Below are 17388 nucleotides of genomic sequence, written 5' to 3' on the forward strand. Positions count from 1 at the left end.
TGTGCCAAGGCAATGTGATCGCATGGGCGTAGCTTCGTTTGCTGGAGGGCTACGATGAGTGGACGGTGCAAGCGGAGCAGCAACTTCAAGTCCTCTCGGTTGGAGCGAATGCTGCGAATATTCCAGTGAATACGTGCCATCGCGAGAAGAAAAGGAAGATGAAAGAAGGGGTCACCTCGAACGCCACTGAGGGCCTGGCTTCGAGCGAGCACTGCCGCCGCTATCAGTAGGCGGACAGTCATCGTCCATTGGTTCTATAGGTTCATCGGCCATCTCGTTAAGATGGCCAGGAGGAGGAGCTTCCTCCACCGGTGGATGGCCGGATGTTCAGCTACCAGCGGTGCGTCCAGGCGAAACTGATGACGGCCTGGGGCGGCAACTGCTGGGTGGCGCAGGAGAAGAAATGCGCCGTGGCGGAGAAGGAGAACTGTGCTTCCTATGAGCTTTCTTGGAAGGTCGTTTAGTGGAAGTACTGGTCGACGGCTGGGAGTTCGAGGTACGTAGGAAGTCTGCACGGGACGGTTCCTTCTTGAAGGCCCGTGCATCTGACTTCTGGGTCTTCGTCTTGGCAGAAGCTGATGAAGGTGCTTGTGTCTGAGAGGTGATGGGAGGAAGAGTAGAAGTCTAAGAGGCGCAAAAAAAAAAAATAGGTCAGTAAAACTAGAAGCTTCAAGATTGTTACAGGATGTACCCCTGTAAAAGGCAAATGTTTTATGTATAAAGACACTCCAGTAGGTTTCAGTTACATTGCAAGAGATGCACTTAATGACATCCACCAAGACATATGAAATAGGTAGGGAGGAATTACCAACTCCATTTTGTGCAAATTTCTATGACCTTAGTTCTTGGGATTATCATGTGTGTGGTCTTTTAAAAGAACTGGTGTGCACATAAGATATCCACTGTGTCTGAGGGTCCAGCGAGATCCAGGTCCTCAGCAGACGCCTTAATCTCCAACCCACCCTCAGACGCATAGCTTGTGAGTAGTGGTGGCGTGGGTGCCACTGCAAGTTGCTTGTTCTTGGGGGTCTCCTTATCAATTTTTTGAACTGTTCCTTGGTTTTCACTGAATCAGTCTCTGGGACAGAGGATGAGCATGAAGCCCTAAGACCAGCTGCTTTTGGGCTCTTCAGCCACTAGTGGGTGTCATCTTTCACACTAGCAGAAGCCTGGGAAGGGAGTGACCCCAAGGGACCCCTTCCTAGCGAGAGGAGCCGAAGAAGACTTACGCTTCTCTGGCTCAGAAATGGGGACTGAAATCCCCAATGGTTGAGGGGGTGTTGCTCCCGAAGTAAGTGGCGCGGGGGCAACAGGGAGGGAAGTGCCCCCCACCATCAAGGGGGCAGGTGTAGTCTCCTGGTTCTGAGAGGAGACAGGAATTCAAGGAACTGATGGGGCGACAACTGTTCTCGTGGCGGCAACATATGAGGTGGTCTAGCCACAGGATGTAGGCACTCAAATTTCCTCTTAGCCTCAGTGTAGGTCAGTTGGCCCAGGGTCTTATATTCCACAATTTTCCTCCCTTTCTGTAAAATCCTGCAGTCTGGCAAGCAAGGTGAATGATGCTCTCCACAGTTGACACAGATGGGAGGCGGGGCACAGGAGTATTGGGATGCGATGGACGTCCACAATCTTGACAGGCGGGGCTGGAAGTACAGCAGGAAGACATATGGCCGAACTTCCAGCACTTAAAGCACCGCACAGGGGGAGGAATATATGGCTTGATTTCACAGCGGTAGACCATCACCTTGACCTTCTCATGCAATGTGTCATCCTCGAAGGCCAAGATGATGATACCAGTGGTGGAAACCTGGTTGTCCCTCGGACCCCGATGGACGCACCGGATGTAATGAACACCTTGCTGCTCTAAATTGGCGTGCAGCGTGTCGTCAGACTGCAAAAGAAGGTCCCTGTGAAATATAATACCCTGAACCCTATTTAAGCTCTTATGGGGCATAATGGTAACAGAAACATCCCCCAACTTGCCACAAGCGAGTAATGCTCGTGACTGGCAGAGGATGCCGATTTTATCAAAACTGACCCAGAGCGCATTTTGCACAAGCCCTCCACCTCCCCAAACTTGTCCTCCAAATGCTCCACAAAAAACTGAGGCTTCATGGACATGAAAAATTCCCCATCAACTCTGGTACATATGACATACAGGGGTGAATAAGCTTCACTGCCATCCTTAGCCTGGTGTTCCTCCCATGGTGTGGCCAGGGATCAGAACTATTTGGTGTCATATTTCTTAGAATTGCAGTTAGACTTTGCCCGCTTAGAGACTGCTGGCAGCGAACCACCAGCAAGAGGTGATGTACTACGCTTCATGGCATGTCATCTACCCTGACGCCACCCACTCCGACCAGGAGCCCTCCCCACGTGTGCCACGCAGCTGCAGCAAAGGCCACCTGGCTGGATGGCCATTGCCAGGAGTCCCAATGCCCCAAAGTGACAGGCATCTACTCCTTGGCATATGTGGGGAGTTAGCAGTGTAGGCATCAGCAAAAGGATCCCTATGTTGTCAGGAGGCTACAACCAACAGGGTACATGGTGGCCCCACCATAATGGACTGGCTACCATGCTGGATACGAGGTGCAAAGAAGTTCATGATCATTGTTGGCACAGAAAGTGACACTTCATAGCGCATGGTGGAAAAAACACCCAGGAAGGTGTCCTCACCCAAGAGATGGAGAATGAGCGGGATTGCAATGCGATGACAAGGGAGTGGGCTAAAGATCTCAATGCACGATGGATATGATGCACCATGTAAGTCACACTTCCCCAATTGGCTCACTCTTCAGGAAAATTTTGAAAAACAGAGGTCAAACCCTACAGGGGACCATCACAAAAGCCGAAATGTGAGTGACTTCTTTTAGTCGCCTCTTATGACAGGCAGGAATAGCTTGGGCCTATTCTAACCTCCGGACCTGGAGGGGGGGGGGGGGGGGGGGAGGAGGAGGAGGAGGAGGGAGGGGGAGGAGGAGGAGGAGGAGGAGGAGGAGTGACAGATGGAAGGATGTGGAAAAGGAGAGAGCATTGTGGGAACAGGGAAGGGGATAGCTGGGTGAAGGACAGTGACTAACAAAGATTGAGGCGAGTGGGTCAACAAGAATGTAGGGTCTATTGCAGGGAGAGTTCCCACCTGTGCAATTCAGGAAAGCTAGTGTTAGTACAAAGGATGCAGATGGCACAGGCTGTGGAGCAGCCACTGAAGTGAAAAACGTCGTGTTGGGCAGCATGCTCAGCAACCAGGTGGTCCAGCTGTTTCTTGGCCACAGTTTGTCTGCCATTCATGTGGACAGAAAGGTTGGATATCTTGCCGATGTATAATGCACAGTGGTTGCAGCTTAGCCTGTAGCTCACATGATTGCTTTCAAAGATAGCTCTACCTTTGATGGGATAGGTGACTTGTGTGTGACAGGACTGGAGTAGGTGTGTGTGAGAATGTATGAGAGATCCGAATCTAGGTCTATTATAGGAATATGAGCCCCGAGGCAATGTGTTGGGAGCAGGGATGGAGTAGGAATCAATGGGGATATTGTGCAAGTTCGGTGGATGCCAGTAGTCTAAACCCTGGCAGAAAATGTGATTCAGTAACTGGAGGTACTGAGTCACAAAGGGACGCCTCTATGTGGCTGGACGGTTGGACTTTGGCAGGTGGGGGTGACTGGAGAGGTAAGGCATAGGAGATCTATTTCTATACAAGGTTGGCAGGATAATTATGGTCTGTGAGTTCTCAATGAGCCCCTTGGTATATTCTGAGCGGGACTGCTCATCACCACAGATGTGATAGCCAAAGGTGGCTAGGCTGTATGGAAGGGACTTCTTGGTATGGAATGAGGGGCAGTTGTTAAAGTGCAGTTATTGCTGGTGGTTGGGAGGTTTGATATGGACTGAGGTACTGATGTAGCCATCCTTGAGTTGATGGTAAACATCGAGGAATGTGGCTTGTTGGGTCAAGGAGGACCAGGTGAAGTGAATTGGGGCGGGGGGCAGGTGATGAGATTCTGGAGGAATGTGGATAGAATATCTTCACCTTTAATAAAGATCATGAAGATGCTGGGTGGTTAGCCCACTGCTGTACCCTGAATCCGATTATAGGTGATGCCTTCAACAGAGAAGTAAATGTGGGTGAAGATATAGTTGGTCATGGTGACCAGGAAGGAGGTTGTAGGTTGGGAATCCATTGGGCTTGGGAAAGGTAGTGCTCGACAGTGGCTAGGCCATGGTCATTAGGGTTGATTGTGTAAAGTGAGGTGTCATCAACAATGATGAGCAAAGCACCCCGTGGCAAAGTAACAGGAATTGTGTGGAGTCAGTGCAGGAAATGGTTGGTGTCTTTTATATAGGAGAGTTGTGGTTAACATGCTGAAGGAGATGGTCTGCAAAACCAGACACACTTTCAGGTAGGTACAGTAACCATCCATAATGGGGCATCCCAAGTGGTTGGGTAACATAGAAGTGCGATGTTAGGGGTCAGAGAGACTCAGGGAAGGGTTCTAGGATGGGCCTATTGATTTGAGGAGAGACTGGAGATAATGTTGAAGTTTTGGAATGGGGTCAATGTGACAGGCTTTGTATGTGGATGAATCTGACAGCTGGCAGAGTCCCTCTGCCATGTAATTTTTGCAATTCAAAACCATAGTTGTGGAGCCTTTGTCAGCAGATAGTACTGCAAGGTTAGAATCAGTTTTCAGGTGGTGGACTGCTCTTCTTTCTGTGGATGTAAGATTAGTTTGCTTGCTGAGAGATTTGGGAATGGTGGCAAGATAAGGTTTGAGGTTAAGAAATTCTGGAAAGTTAATGAGGGTGATTTGGGGGGCAATGGGGGGAGGGGGGGGGGGGGGAGGGGAATCACGACTGGATTGAGGAGTGAACCGAGTAAAGCAGCATTCAACAATGGTCTTGGGTTGAGCGATTGGCTGGGTTGGTAGCAAAAAAGTGTTTCCACTACAAAGACCAGGAGGAGGAGACGTCTTTAACAAGTCCTGCATGATTGAATTTGGGAGTTGCGTAAAAGGTAAGGCCTTAGTAATGACTTCTGTGACATTAAGGCTTCTAGAGGAAACTTTCATGACTTTAGGCTGTTGATGTTCTGGATTCTGTATGTGTTGGGACGGAATTTTTGAGGGTATGGTAAAGGTAGGTCTGCAAGGCAGGGTTTGTCAACTATGAGGGGATTTGCACAAGATTTGGAGGTTGCTGTTGAGGTGATGGATAGTGGTAATCCAAGGTAGGAGTAGGAGGCAAACAGGTTGGAGAGTTTGAGGTGGCATTGTGGATGCTACTCTAGTTCCTGGAGGGCAAGAGTTTCAGTCTGAAAGATGGGATATAGTAATTTGAGATTGCACAGCAGGAGAATTTTACAGATGGAGAGAAGGTATTGCAAGGAAGTTTGAGCCTGATTTTTGCAGAACTAGGTTGGTGATGGCTACGGACTGGATAAATCTGAACAGATGGAGGTAATTGTGGAAGGAGTAGTTGCAGCTGGAGATGGATAATTTGATGGTAATGCCATATGAAAAGTCCAAATTTTTGTGATGACAGCTTACACGAGACAAATCAGTCATACCTCCAAACTGCTAATATACTTTCTGTGTAAACACCTGAGTAACGATAAATAAGTATTAATGAAATGCATAATACATGTGAAGTGACCTAAATTTACCGGGATGAACTTTGAAGACGTTTCTTCAGTGCCCAGGGAGTAAAATACATAATAAGCTATCAGACACAATGAAGAACAAAACATTTCTATAAAATAAAAATTACAATTATCATTGAAACAGTAACAAACATGAATATATATTCTGGATTTTTGACGGAAGGGTATTTTCACTATAGTGTCAAGGAAAGAAAACAGTACAAACAATGAATAGCTTCTTATAATTAAAAAAAAAATTACAACAGAAGATAGAAAATGATCTGTAGAGCTGCAAGTTAATGATAACCACTAATATTTTTTACAGAATCCTTGTGGACTGTTACACCTGGATATAGCTGAAAAAAATGAACTGTGTGGCCATGAATTTCAACACTTTCATGTGAGTGAGAAATGGGTGAACCGTTTTCAGTTCTGCTTCCACAGGCAGGGCAGCAACAACTACCCATAGTTGGTGTATCTTTCTATACCAAGGTCTGAACCCTCAGTGGTAAGTACATGATATAAGTACATAATAAAGTCAAACAAAAACAAACATACTTACCTTGTCAAGAGTGTAATGAGACACTGCTTTTGAAATGGGGTCAGGTGCAACGGCCAACTGAGTGCTGACATCAGTGAGAATTTGGCGTGATATTACCAGACTTACATTTTCATTCACAACTGCAAGGTGAAATAAAACAAATGTTTCAGAATCACATCACTGTACACAGCAACTGGGATTACTGTGAATGTACAAAAGGACAACTTGGGTGATTTTATTAGTAGCTGTACACAAATACGAAAAATTTACATTATATTAATGAAAAACACAATGCTTCTCATTTCTCTCATACGTTAATGTAAAATTAAGAACATAAAATTTTGAAAATGTAGTTTTACATATCCACAGCAGTCAGACTCAACAAGGCTGACTGAACAGGAGTGGAAAAATTCAAGATGCAACATCCACAGATTATTCTCACAAATGTGTTTGTTGCCTATGAAGTATCCCCTGTTGATTTGAATGATCACAGCTTTTGTGAATGAATTCCAAAAATTGAGATAATAAGGCGAATTTCTGATATTTTGAAATCTTACATACACATCTTTGCCAGTTACTATCCTTCATGCTTTATGTATTGGTACATACTCACACAGAAATGCTCAACGACACCCCTCATTATGAAGACTGATCAAGAACATCAGTTCATAAACATATGTCAAAAAAATAATCAGGTTCTGGAAATACAATATCATTGGATAGATGAAAGCACCAGACGAGATTTGAAAACCCGAGAGCTTAAAGATGGAATACTGGGTAATAACCAAGATAAATTACTGACATAACATCGAGAAAGAGTGGAGAGAGAGGAAAACGAAATGCATTATACATGGTAGACATGAGATATGGGGCAAAGAGAGTAGATAGGTCAGAAAATAAAAGGAATAGAAAATTAAAAGAATGAAGAAATGAATATTTACTGAAAAGAAATGCAAAGACTGAAAAAATTAATGTAAATTAAGACCAATTATTTCAGGGACACAGCTTGTTCCAGGAACTAGAATACTTCTGGGATGAGAATGACGTTATATGTTGACTGCATGGTGGAAAAATATGTATGGGTTTAAGATGTACAAACTGATTATTTGAGTGTGCAGGCATGCCACTTCTTCGAAATTATTTTGAAGCCACTGTCCAATATAACAAACTGTCAATTCATTCATGCAGGGTTCACAGCCTTACTTAATTGCACATAAATCATTTTCCACCTACGCAACAATTCCGAAATAAAATGCTTATTTTGAACTACTGATAAGTTTAAATCTTTATGTAATATCCAGTACAGTACCCAAATGCTCATCTGTATTACATTATGCAACACCCATTTTGTACATTCAATATAGTCCCTTGAAGATGGTACTTAGCAATGAAGTGGAACCATACTGCTGGCAAAGTCATCCACATGGAGAAACTGCTCTGTTCTTCCTACAAGACAGAAACCTGTGACACACCCTGTCCCACGGGTGCCACAACACGTACAAGCACCTGGCAGTCTAGCACTGATCCGCACTCGTAACATATGTTGGCAAATGTTCCATACAACAACATGTTGACCTGTTGCTCACAGAGCCTCCGGTAACTGCCAAAAGAAGCAGTAAGTCCACTGCTGCCTTACTGGTACTCAAACTATCAGTGAACTTTCATTTCTATGTTACTTAAAGCTCCATCAAGAAGAATTGTGTTCTCAAATATTTAATGAAACTGTTCTACATTGTTTACCTGAGCGGTGTTCTCATTGTGCTGCCATCAGTGTACAACTTACCACAAACAATGAACACGTGGGTCCCACGGTGGCCACTACACCATCAATTTCGATGGTGAGGGCAAGATTCAAAACTGAACCCTGAGGGGCTTCTTTCTGTTTTACATATTAATTGCTGACAACTGAACCTACCCATATCTAGAACAGTCAGAGGCATAGGAAGTTTATAGAAAAATCAGTAAGAAATCCTGAAAACCCCACTCACGTAGTGGAGACAGAATGAGGCAGCACCAATCAGTATCCTGCACATTCTGCAAATCGAACACTGCTATCAGATATTAACAGTCCACAAAAGCATTTCACATTGGAGATTTCAGATGGATTATATGGTCTTTAGTAGGCCACAATGTTCCTGAAAGCCACTTTGAAATTAGGATAGATGTCCTCTGGCTTCCAGATAGCAACACAATTGTCAGTTCAACATTCTTTCAAATGATTTATACGAAACCCATTCATTAAGAGAGATTAGTCAGTAATTACTCAAAATTTGGGGTTTTTCCTGGTCTCAGGTAGGAAGAATAATATTCTCCCACCACAAGTGGGTAAGCATTCAGTTGCGGATTTTATTCGGTCCAGGGAAAATGTGTACACACACTGCTAAAGCACTGCAGAGCTTTCATTACCTGTACAAAACACTACAATTCTAGGAGCTGTGCATGGGAGAATAAGTTTTTTTGTTTTGCAAAGCATACGCAGGTCATGAAAGATGGACAGTAGTTGCTGCATGAAGACATTTGAATGAAGTACACCACAAGAAGTTCGGGAATCACTGAGGGTTGGTATGAATACTGACATTGATAGAGATGCCGAATCTGTCTTGGATGCCCGACAGCCATAAATGCAGTAACATTTAGTTTGTACTTGAGATGATGGTGAGTGAGCTCACAGACGTTATGGACTGTTCACACCCCAGCAATGGAGCTGTCACTCAGGTTTATTAACACAACTTTAATGTCACTGAATCAATTAAATGTCCATTCAAGGGTGGAGTTTGTGCCAGAGTATCCGTCTATGCCCTCAATTAGCCGCAGCTATTTCCTTTGCTGCCATAGTGCAGAGGGCATGATAAAGTGACACACACACACACACACACACACACACACACACACACACACACAGAAAGAGAGAGAGAAGTGGTCATTTATCACGGATATCTTCATAGGCTTTCCATTGGATCAGAGATGCTCAGGCTGATACAGCTGTATCGATACTTACTGACAGCACATCACTGATGCAAATGCAAAGTTTTTGGGCTCCTGTTGGTAGGTATGCATGTGCACTCTTGCGGCAAGTTCTTAAGACACCTTTGGTGAACAAGCGAGCATTTGGTTGAAGTTCACAGAGGGCATTAAGTCTGAGTTCTGCATTGAGCCTTTAACATTGGGTTGGTCATGTGGTTGATCGCTGGGCCCATGTTATCATGCTGTAAAGAAGTGTTTTGGTATCTGCCAACAGCAGGTTTGGGTGACTTTCTGATCAGTATGTTGCTTTGTTGCTGTCCACCCGGGAAGTGAAGTGACACGCTGTAACAATGGACTTATGCGCTAGACTTCAATTCTGGGTTTGGCGAACCTATTTGTCCATCTGTGTAGGCTAAGTATCTTTAGTTTACAGGCTGTTCAACTATTCAGCTAAGAGATTCCAATTTTAAGAGTTTGTTGTGGAACAGAGATGAACAACTGTCCTTCCTTGCAGTACAGCAAGACTGCTTGTTCTACCTTGTGCTGTTTTTATAAACGTGCCAGTGCCTTATGCATATGGCAGAATGATTATAAGCAGTGGTTTGCATAGCTGAATGAGGCTGTGTTGTGATGCTCTTGAGCAACATTAAAGTTGCATGGTGTTTAACTACATGTTTCCTCTGCTGCAGAAACCTGTACAAATTTGAGTGGTATTAAATGTGGGCACTGTGCGAGTGTGTGGTGTAAAGAGACGAACTGGGCACAAGTCCTGTGCTTTTATGTACCTAGTGGGGGCCCCATATCTGGTTAATTATTATGAAATTTTACTTTAAAGTTGCTTTCAATTGTTGTTCAGTTTCAGCAACTTCTTGGCAAAGCAAATACCATATCATCCTGTCCTTACCTTGATATCTACCACTGTATGCTTGGATTGCTTAATTCACTCAGCACTGAACTGTTTGCTGAATTCTTGTCTAGAAGCAAGCAATTTTCCTGCAGGGCTATGCCCATAAAATTTCTCTTCCTATCTAATCACCTGTGAATTATTTGCTGAATTCAAATGATTGTAGCTTAGCATATCTTGTCCATTACAACTGCTCTGATTATTTTTCTTAAGTGCCCAATGTCTAGCTATACTCTGTTCTTGAAGGAGTGACACCTGATGAGTTGCTGTGGTTGCAGTGGTTCATGGCACTGGAAATTTTGATTGTTAGATTGTTTTACAATAAAAAGGTAAGGCCCATTAATTCAGCGTGTGACCTTGTATTTCTTGTGTATTTTTAACTGCTTGAATAATTATCGGATGAAGGGACAGTGCCCCAATATCTAAGTTCATATTCATTGCGTTTGAAGGGCGATGCTTGCTAACTTCGTTAACTATTAGTAGGCTCATTCCTTATGGGTGTATATATTTTGAAAGCTCTAATTATTAGATTGTTTGCCAAGCAAGGGTTAGTCCCCAGTGTGTGTTTGCTGGAATTAAGAGCCGTTCTTGAGGTAGGGTTTATCACTGGTTGATAAAAGGGGTATGTGCCTGTGCAGAAATTCCAGGTTTAACAGTACTTTGCCAAAAGGGCTTCAGCGCACAATTCAGCACAAATCTTATCTGTCTCTTGTGTAATTTGATTTCTTAAAGAAGAAATTTTTCCCGGGGGCATGCAGCTTTACTGTATGGTTAAATGATGATGGCATCCTCTTGGGTAAAATATTCTAGAGGTAAAATAGTCCCCCATTCGGATCCCCGGGCAGGGACTACTCAAGAGGACGTCGTTATCAGGAGAAAGAAAACTGGTGTTCTACGGATTGGAGGGTGGAATGTCAGATCCCTTAATCCCTTAATTGGGCAGGTAGGTTAGAAAATTTAAAAAGGGAAATGTTAGGTTAAACTTAGATATAGTGGGAATTAGTGAAGTTCGGTGGCAGGAGGAACAAGACTTTTGGTCACGTGAATACAGGGTTATAAATACAAAACCAAATAGGGGTAATGCATGGGTAGGTTTAATAATGAATTTAAAAAATAGGAGTACAGGTAAGCTACTACAAACAGCATAGTGAACACATTATTGTGGCCAAGATAGATACAAAGCCCATGCCTACTGCAGTAGTACAAGTTTATATGCCAACTAGCTCTGCAGATGATGAAAAAATTGATGAAATGTATGATGAGATAAAAGAAATTATTCAGGTAGTGAAGGGAGACGAAAATTTAATAGTCATGGGTGACTGGAATTCGAGAGTAAGAAAAGGGAGAGAAGGAAACATAGTAGGTGAATATGGATTGGGGGTCAGAAATGAAAGAGGAAGCCGTCTGGTAGAATTTTGCACAGAGGATAACTTAGTCATAGCTAACATTTGTTTCAAGAATCATGAAAGAAGGTTGTATACATAGAAGGATCCTGGAGATACTAGAAGGTTTCAGATAGATTATATAATGGTAAGACAGAGATTTAGGAACCAGGTTTTAAATTTTAAGACATTTCCAGGGGCAGATGTGGACTCTGACCACAATCTATTGGTTATGAACTGTAGATTAAAACTGAAGAAAGTGCAAAAAGGTGGGAATTTAAGGAGATGGGACCTGGATAAACTGAAAGAACCAGAGGTTGTACAGAGCTTCAGGGAGAGCATTAGGGAACGATTGACAACAATAGGGGAAAGAAATACAGTAGAAGAAGAATGGAGTAGCTTTGAGAGACAAAATAGTGAAGGTAGCAGAGGATCAAGTAGGTAGAAAGACGAGGGCTAGTAAAAATCCTTGGGTAACAGAAGACATATTGAGTTTAAATGATGAAAGGAAAAAATATAAAAATGCAGTAAATGAAGCTGGCAAAAAGGAATACAAACGTCTCAAAAATGTGGTTGACAGGAAGTCCAAAATGACTAAGCAGGGATGGCTAGAGGACAAATGTAAGGATATTGAGGCTTATCTCACTAGGCGTACGATAGATACTGCCTACAGGAAAATTAAAGAGACCTTTGGAGAAAAGAGAGCCACTTGTATGAATATCAAGAGCTCAGATGGAAACTCAGTTCTAAGCAAAGAAGGGAAAGCAGAAAGGTGGAAGGAGTCCATACAAGGGCAATGTACTTGAGGACAATATTATGGAAATGGATGAGGATGTAGATGAAGACGAAATGGGAGATATGATACTGTGTGAAGAGTTTGACAGAGCACTGAAAGACCTGAGTCAAAACAAAGCCCCAGGAGTAGACAACATTTCATTAGAACTACTGATGGCCTTGGGAGAGCCAGTCCTGACAAAACTCTACCATCTGGTGAGCAAGATGTATGAGACAGGCGAAATACCCTCAGACTTCAAGAAGAAAATAATAATTACAATCCCAAAGAAAGCAGGTGTTGACAGATGTGAAAATTACCAAACTATCAGTTTAATTCGTCACAGCTGCAAAATACTAACGCCAATTCTTTACAGACAAATGGAAAAACTGGTAGAAGCCAACCTCGGGGAAGATCAGTTTGGATTCCAAAGAAATGTTGAAACACGTGAGGCAATACTGACCTTACGACGTATCTTAGAAGAAAGATTAAGGAAAGGCAAACCTGAGTTTCTAGCATTTGTAGACTTAGAGAAAGCTTTTGACAATATTGACTGGAATACTCTCTTTCAAATTCTAAAGGTGGCAGGGATAAAATACAGGGAGCTAAAGGCTATTTACAATTTGTACAGAAACCAGATGGCAGTTATAAGAGTTGAGGGACATGACTGGGAAGCAGTGGTTGGGAAGGGAGTGAGACAAGGTTGTAACCTGTCCCCGATGTTATTCAATCCGTATATTGAGCAAGCAGTAAAGGAAACAAAAGAAAAATTCGGAATCGAAATTAAAATCCATGGAGAAGAGGTTCGCCGATGACACTGTAATTCTGTCCGAGACAGCAAAGGACTTTGAAGAGCAGTTGAACGGAATGGACAGTGTCTTGAAAGGAGGATACAAGATGAACATCAACAAAAGCAAAACGAGGATAATGGAATGTAGTCTAATTAAGTCGTGTGATGCTGAGGGAATTAGATTAGGTAATGAGACTTCAAGTAGTAAAGGAGTTATGCTATTTGGGGAGCAAAATAACTGATGATAGTCGAAGTAGAGAGGATATAAAATGTAGACTGGCAATGGCAAGGAAAGCGTTTCTGAAGAAGAGAAATTTGTTAACACCGAGTATAGATTTAAGTGTCAGGAAGTCGTTACTGAAAGTATTTTTATGGAGTGTAGCCACGTATGGAAGTGAAACATGGACGATAAATAGTTTGGACAAGAAGAGACTATAAGCTTTCTAAATGTGGTGCTACAGAAGACTGCTGGAGATTAGATGGGTAGATCACATAACTAATGATGAAGTATTGAATAGAATTAGGGGGAAGAGGAGTTTGTGGCACAACGTGACAAGAAGAAGGGACCGGTTGGTAGGACATGTTCTGAGGCATCAAGGGATCACAAATTTAGCATTGGAGGGCAGCGTGGAGGGTAAAAATCATAGAGGGAGACCAAGAGATGAATATACTAAGCAGATTCGGAACAATGTAGGTTGCAGTAAGTACTGGGAGATGATGAAGCTTGCACAGGATAGAGTAGCATGGAGAGCTGCATCAAACCAGTCTCAGGACTGAGGACAACAACAACAACAACAAAACAACAACAACAACAACGAAGAGACAGTGCTCAAGGTCTAAGTCAAAGTGGAACTGGAACCTCTGGGATTCTACAGAGCAATTAAGGATTAAATAATACTGTTAAAGGGCTAAGGCCTGTTGATTAAGGGCAAACTTCATTTACATCTTTTGTACCTCTTGTATATTTTGCTTGTACTACTTATTTCCTTAAGAAGGCAGAGTACCCAAGGTCTAAGTTAGTCGTTCTGTGGAGCAATCCAAAGATTAATAGTATTGCACTAGAATGGTTTCGACCTGAGAATAAATGTAAATCTTATCTGTGTCTAATGTACCTCTTGTGAATTTTAATTGTACCAATGGTTTTTTTAAGGCAATGCCAGATGTTTAAGTAAAGATTACAATTGGAATAATCATGTCTCCTACAGTGGGTGTCTATGGAGAAACTAAAGTTTTACTAATATTTGCTAAAGGGGCTAAGGCTAACTGATTAGGTACCTCTTGGTAAAATTTTCCACATCTGTACTGAAGTGTGCCTGTGTGAAGGAAATGGTTTATTAAGTAAATAATATTTTGTGGTGCTCAGAGGTTATACACTCAGGAACCCTCAAGTTCTAGTCTGATCTGCTCTGAAGATTGCCACTAATTTCCTATGCCTGTCCTCGAGGCATCACAGGTGTTGGAGACCTGGTTCAAACATGAGCGTTCCTACTGAGAAATTACTCTATTGATTAGCTTCTACTGGAAATGTTTTTGCCCCACAGGGTTTTGTGGGCAACTGAGTCCCCAAATTGGAGGAACGGAATAGTGGAGACAGATTCCCACTAGACCTACGAATACGTTTTACAGTGTGCAAGTCTCGAAAAAGATATATATTACACAATGATACCCCTAATGGGCAGGTAGACACAGACTGTCGCAGTTTCTAGTGCTGGGTTGGGTCACTAGTTCCCTGTATACCCTATACATGTCCAAATGTATGAGCATGCAGACAATGTGTGTCTTAGTACATCTTATGACACAGGGCAGATTTCCCTGTCTATTTTAGGTGGTGCGTGCTGAATGCCAATAATGAAGTACAAGTGCCTCAATTACACTCCCAAATACAACCTGCGTAACATGATGTGCAATTCAAATTTCAGCCACCACTTTTGACCTGTAAAATTTATCTAAAATTCAACACCTAAACTACATGATAAGTTGTTTCTATTACTCCTTCTGTTGTTTATACCCCACCCAGGACATTCCAGTATCCAATTTATAATTTATTTAAATTAAGATCACATGAGGCATACAGTGCCAAATAATTTACTTTAAATAATCCTTATGTAATCTCACACATTTCATTAAACACACTAACGACTATCCACAATGCTTGCATTTCCTTATATACATTTCCGGAACTGGTTGTGGAGGGGCAAAGGATGTACCCCTTGTCTCTGTTAGAACTGATGCTGCTGATTCTAAATTTGGCTAGTTCTTTGGTAACAGAGTCCCAGTACGATTGTGTTTGGGCCAAAACTTCCACCTTTTCCAACCATATGTGAATGCTCTGCACAATGCTTGGTAACAGTGTGAATAGTTTGATCTATATAAATGCTACCACAGGGGTCACCACACAAACCAAGAACTCTTAAGATCTATGTTGCCTTTAACAGTGCATTACATATCTCTCACCTTTGAGGCAGAGTGGAACACTGGTCTCAGTCCACGCCTTTTTAGCACGTAGCCTATCTTGCTAGTAGTTGCGCCATAGTATGGAAGGAATACTGCTGGTTTGGTCTCTTCTGTCGATACTCGAGGCGTCTCACAGGTGGCACTCAATTTCTCCCTTGCTGTAACCATTTTCTCTGAAGCTTCAAATGCTGAAATTCAGGCTCTTAGGTGATCATTGTCAGAAATAATCTGTACCGCTTGTACAAAAATATTCAGGACCACTTCCTTGTGTACAAGGTGGTGAAAACTGCTGGCACTTAAGTAACAGTCAGTGTGCTTAGGTTTCTTGTACACTGCACAATCAAGCCAGAATCCTGTCTTTCATTCAACCAAAACATTCAACAATGGACGCTTGCCATCCCTCTCCAATTCAACAGTAAATTTAATGTTGGGATAGACACCATTCATGTGGTCAACGAACTGCTGCAGTGCATTTTCACCTCGAGGCCTTATCACGAAGCTGTCAACGTTTCTAGGAAGCAAGATGAATACAACCTCATGGAGTTCAGAGCTTGCTCCTCCAAGTGCACCATGAAAAAGTTCCTAACTGCTGGAGGCAGTGGGGATCCTCTGGCCGTGCCTATGGTTTTCGGTACCCTGTACACAAGAAAGCAGGACTGAACAAGTACATACAGAGGGAAAAGTTTATTTCTGGTGACAACCATCTAGAGTCAGTTTCACCATTTGAACTGCGTGTTTCGAGAAAATGTTTACAGGAAGAGAGGAACTGCTAAACTTTTCACGTGCCACTGACGAAAAGACGCCTTGTGAATAGGTGAAGAGGCCAAGCCAGCTGTGTTCCTTCCATAATGTGGAGCAACTATTAGCAAGATAAGACACATGCTGAAGGGACACTGACTGTAACCAGTGTTCTGACCCATCTCCAAGATAAGAGGTATGTTGCATTCCGTTACAGACAACGTAGATCTCCGAGTTCCTGGAGTGTATGGTGTCCCCTGTGGATGTAATAGCATTTACATAGGTCAAACTATTTGCACTGATGGCGAGCACTGTGCAAAGCATTCACAACATATCAAACCAAGGGAACTTGGGAAGTTGTCTATAGCTGAACACTGCCTAGGAAACAGGCATAAGTACAATTTGTACAGACTAGAGTTTTGGCTCCGACACCACCTAAGTAAGATTCTGTTATCAAAGTGGCGAAAATTAGTATCAACAGCAATAGTTTTAACGGCCAGCTCGTCCCACGCATCCCCCGATCGGACTACGACTGTGGTTGCCCGGGATACTGCCCGCATTGAGGCTGATCCCTCACCTGTGGTAGAGTGGGAGGTCGTCTCAAGGTGTGGCAGGGGGCGAAAGACATTCCGGAGGGCTGAACGGAAGGCCTATCCAGTTTGTCTGACGAACCGGTTTCAGGCTCTGTCTCAGGCTGATACTGATCTTCAGCCTGACATGGCTGCTTGTCCTGTTCCAGAGGTTGCCCCTCAGTCTGCAAGATCCGGGCAGTCGCAGAGGGTGGGCTTACTGGTAGTTGGGAGCTCCAACGTCAGGCGCGTAATGGGGCCCCTTAGGGATATGGCAGCAAGGGAGGGGAAGAAAACCAAAGTGCACTCCGTGTGCATACCGGGGAGAGTCATTCCAGATGTGGAAAGGGTCCTTCCGGATGCCATGAAGGGTACAGGTGGTCGCTCATGTCGGCACCAATGATGTGTGTCGCTATGGATCGGAGGAAATCCTCTCTGGCTTCCGGCGGCTATCTGATTTGGTGAAGACTGCCAGTCTCGCTAGCGGGATGAAAGCAGAGCTCACCATCTGCAGCATTGTCGACAGGACTGACTGCGGACCTTTGGTACAGAGCCGAGTGGAGGGTCTGAATCAGAGGCTGAGACGGTTCTGCGACCATGTGGGCTGCAGATTCCTCGACTTGCGCCATA

At 43.4% G+C, this 17388-nt stretch overlaps 1 protein-coding gene across 2 annotated transcripts in view; it reads right to left on the reverse strand.

The window, feature by feature from the left end:
• The window catches only part of LOC126161962 (COP9 signalosome complex subunit 4), an 81140-nt gene that overhangs the window by 52310 nt on the left and 11442 nt on the right, over positions 1-17388 (reverse strand). For both annotated transcript variants that reach the window (XM_049918146.1, XM_049918147.1), the window contains exon 3: positions 6207-6325. In XM_049918146.1, the coding sequence (XP_049774103.1) occupies positions 6207-6325 (119 nt within the window). The remainder of the gene's footprint in view (positions 1-6206; positions 6326-17388) is intronic.

The sequence above is a fragment of the Schistocerca cancellata genome, chromosome 2 (assembly GCF_023864275.1).
Source record: "Schistocerca cancellata isolate TAMUIC-IGC-003103 chromosome 2, iqSchCanc2.1, whole genome shotgun sequence".
Classification (NCBI taxonomy): Eukaryota; Metazoa; Arthropoda; class Insecta; order Orthoptera; family Acrididae; genus Schistocerca; species Schistocerca cancellata.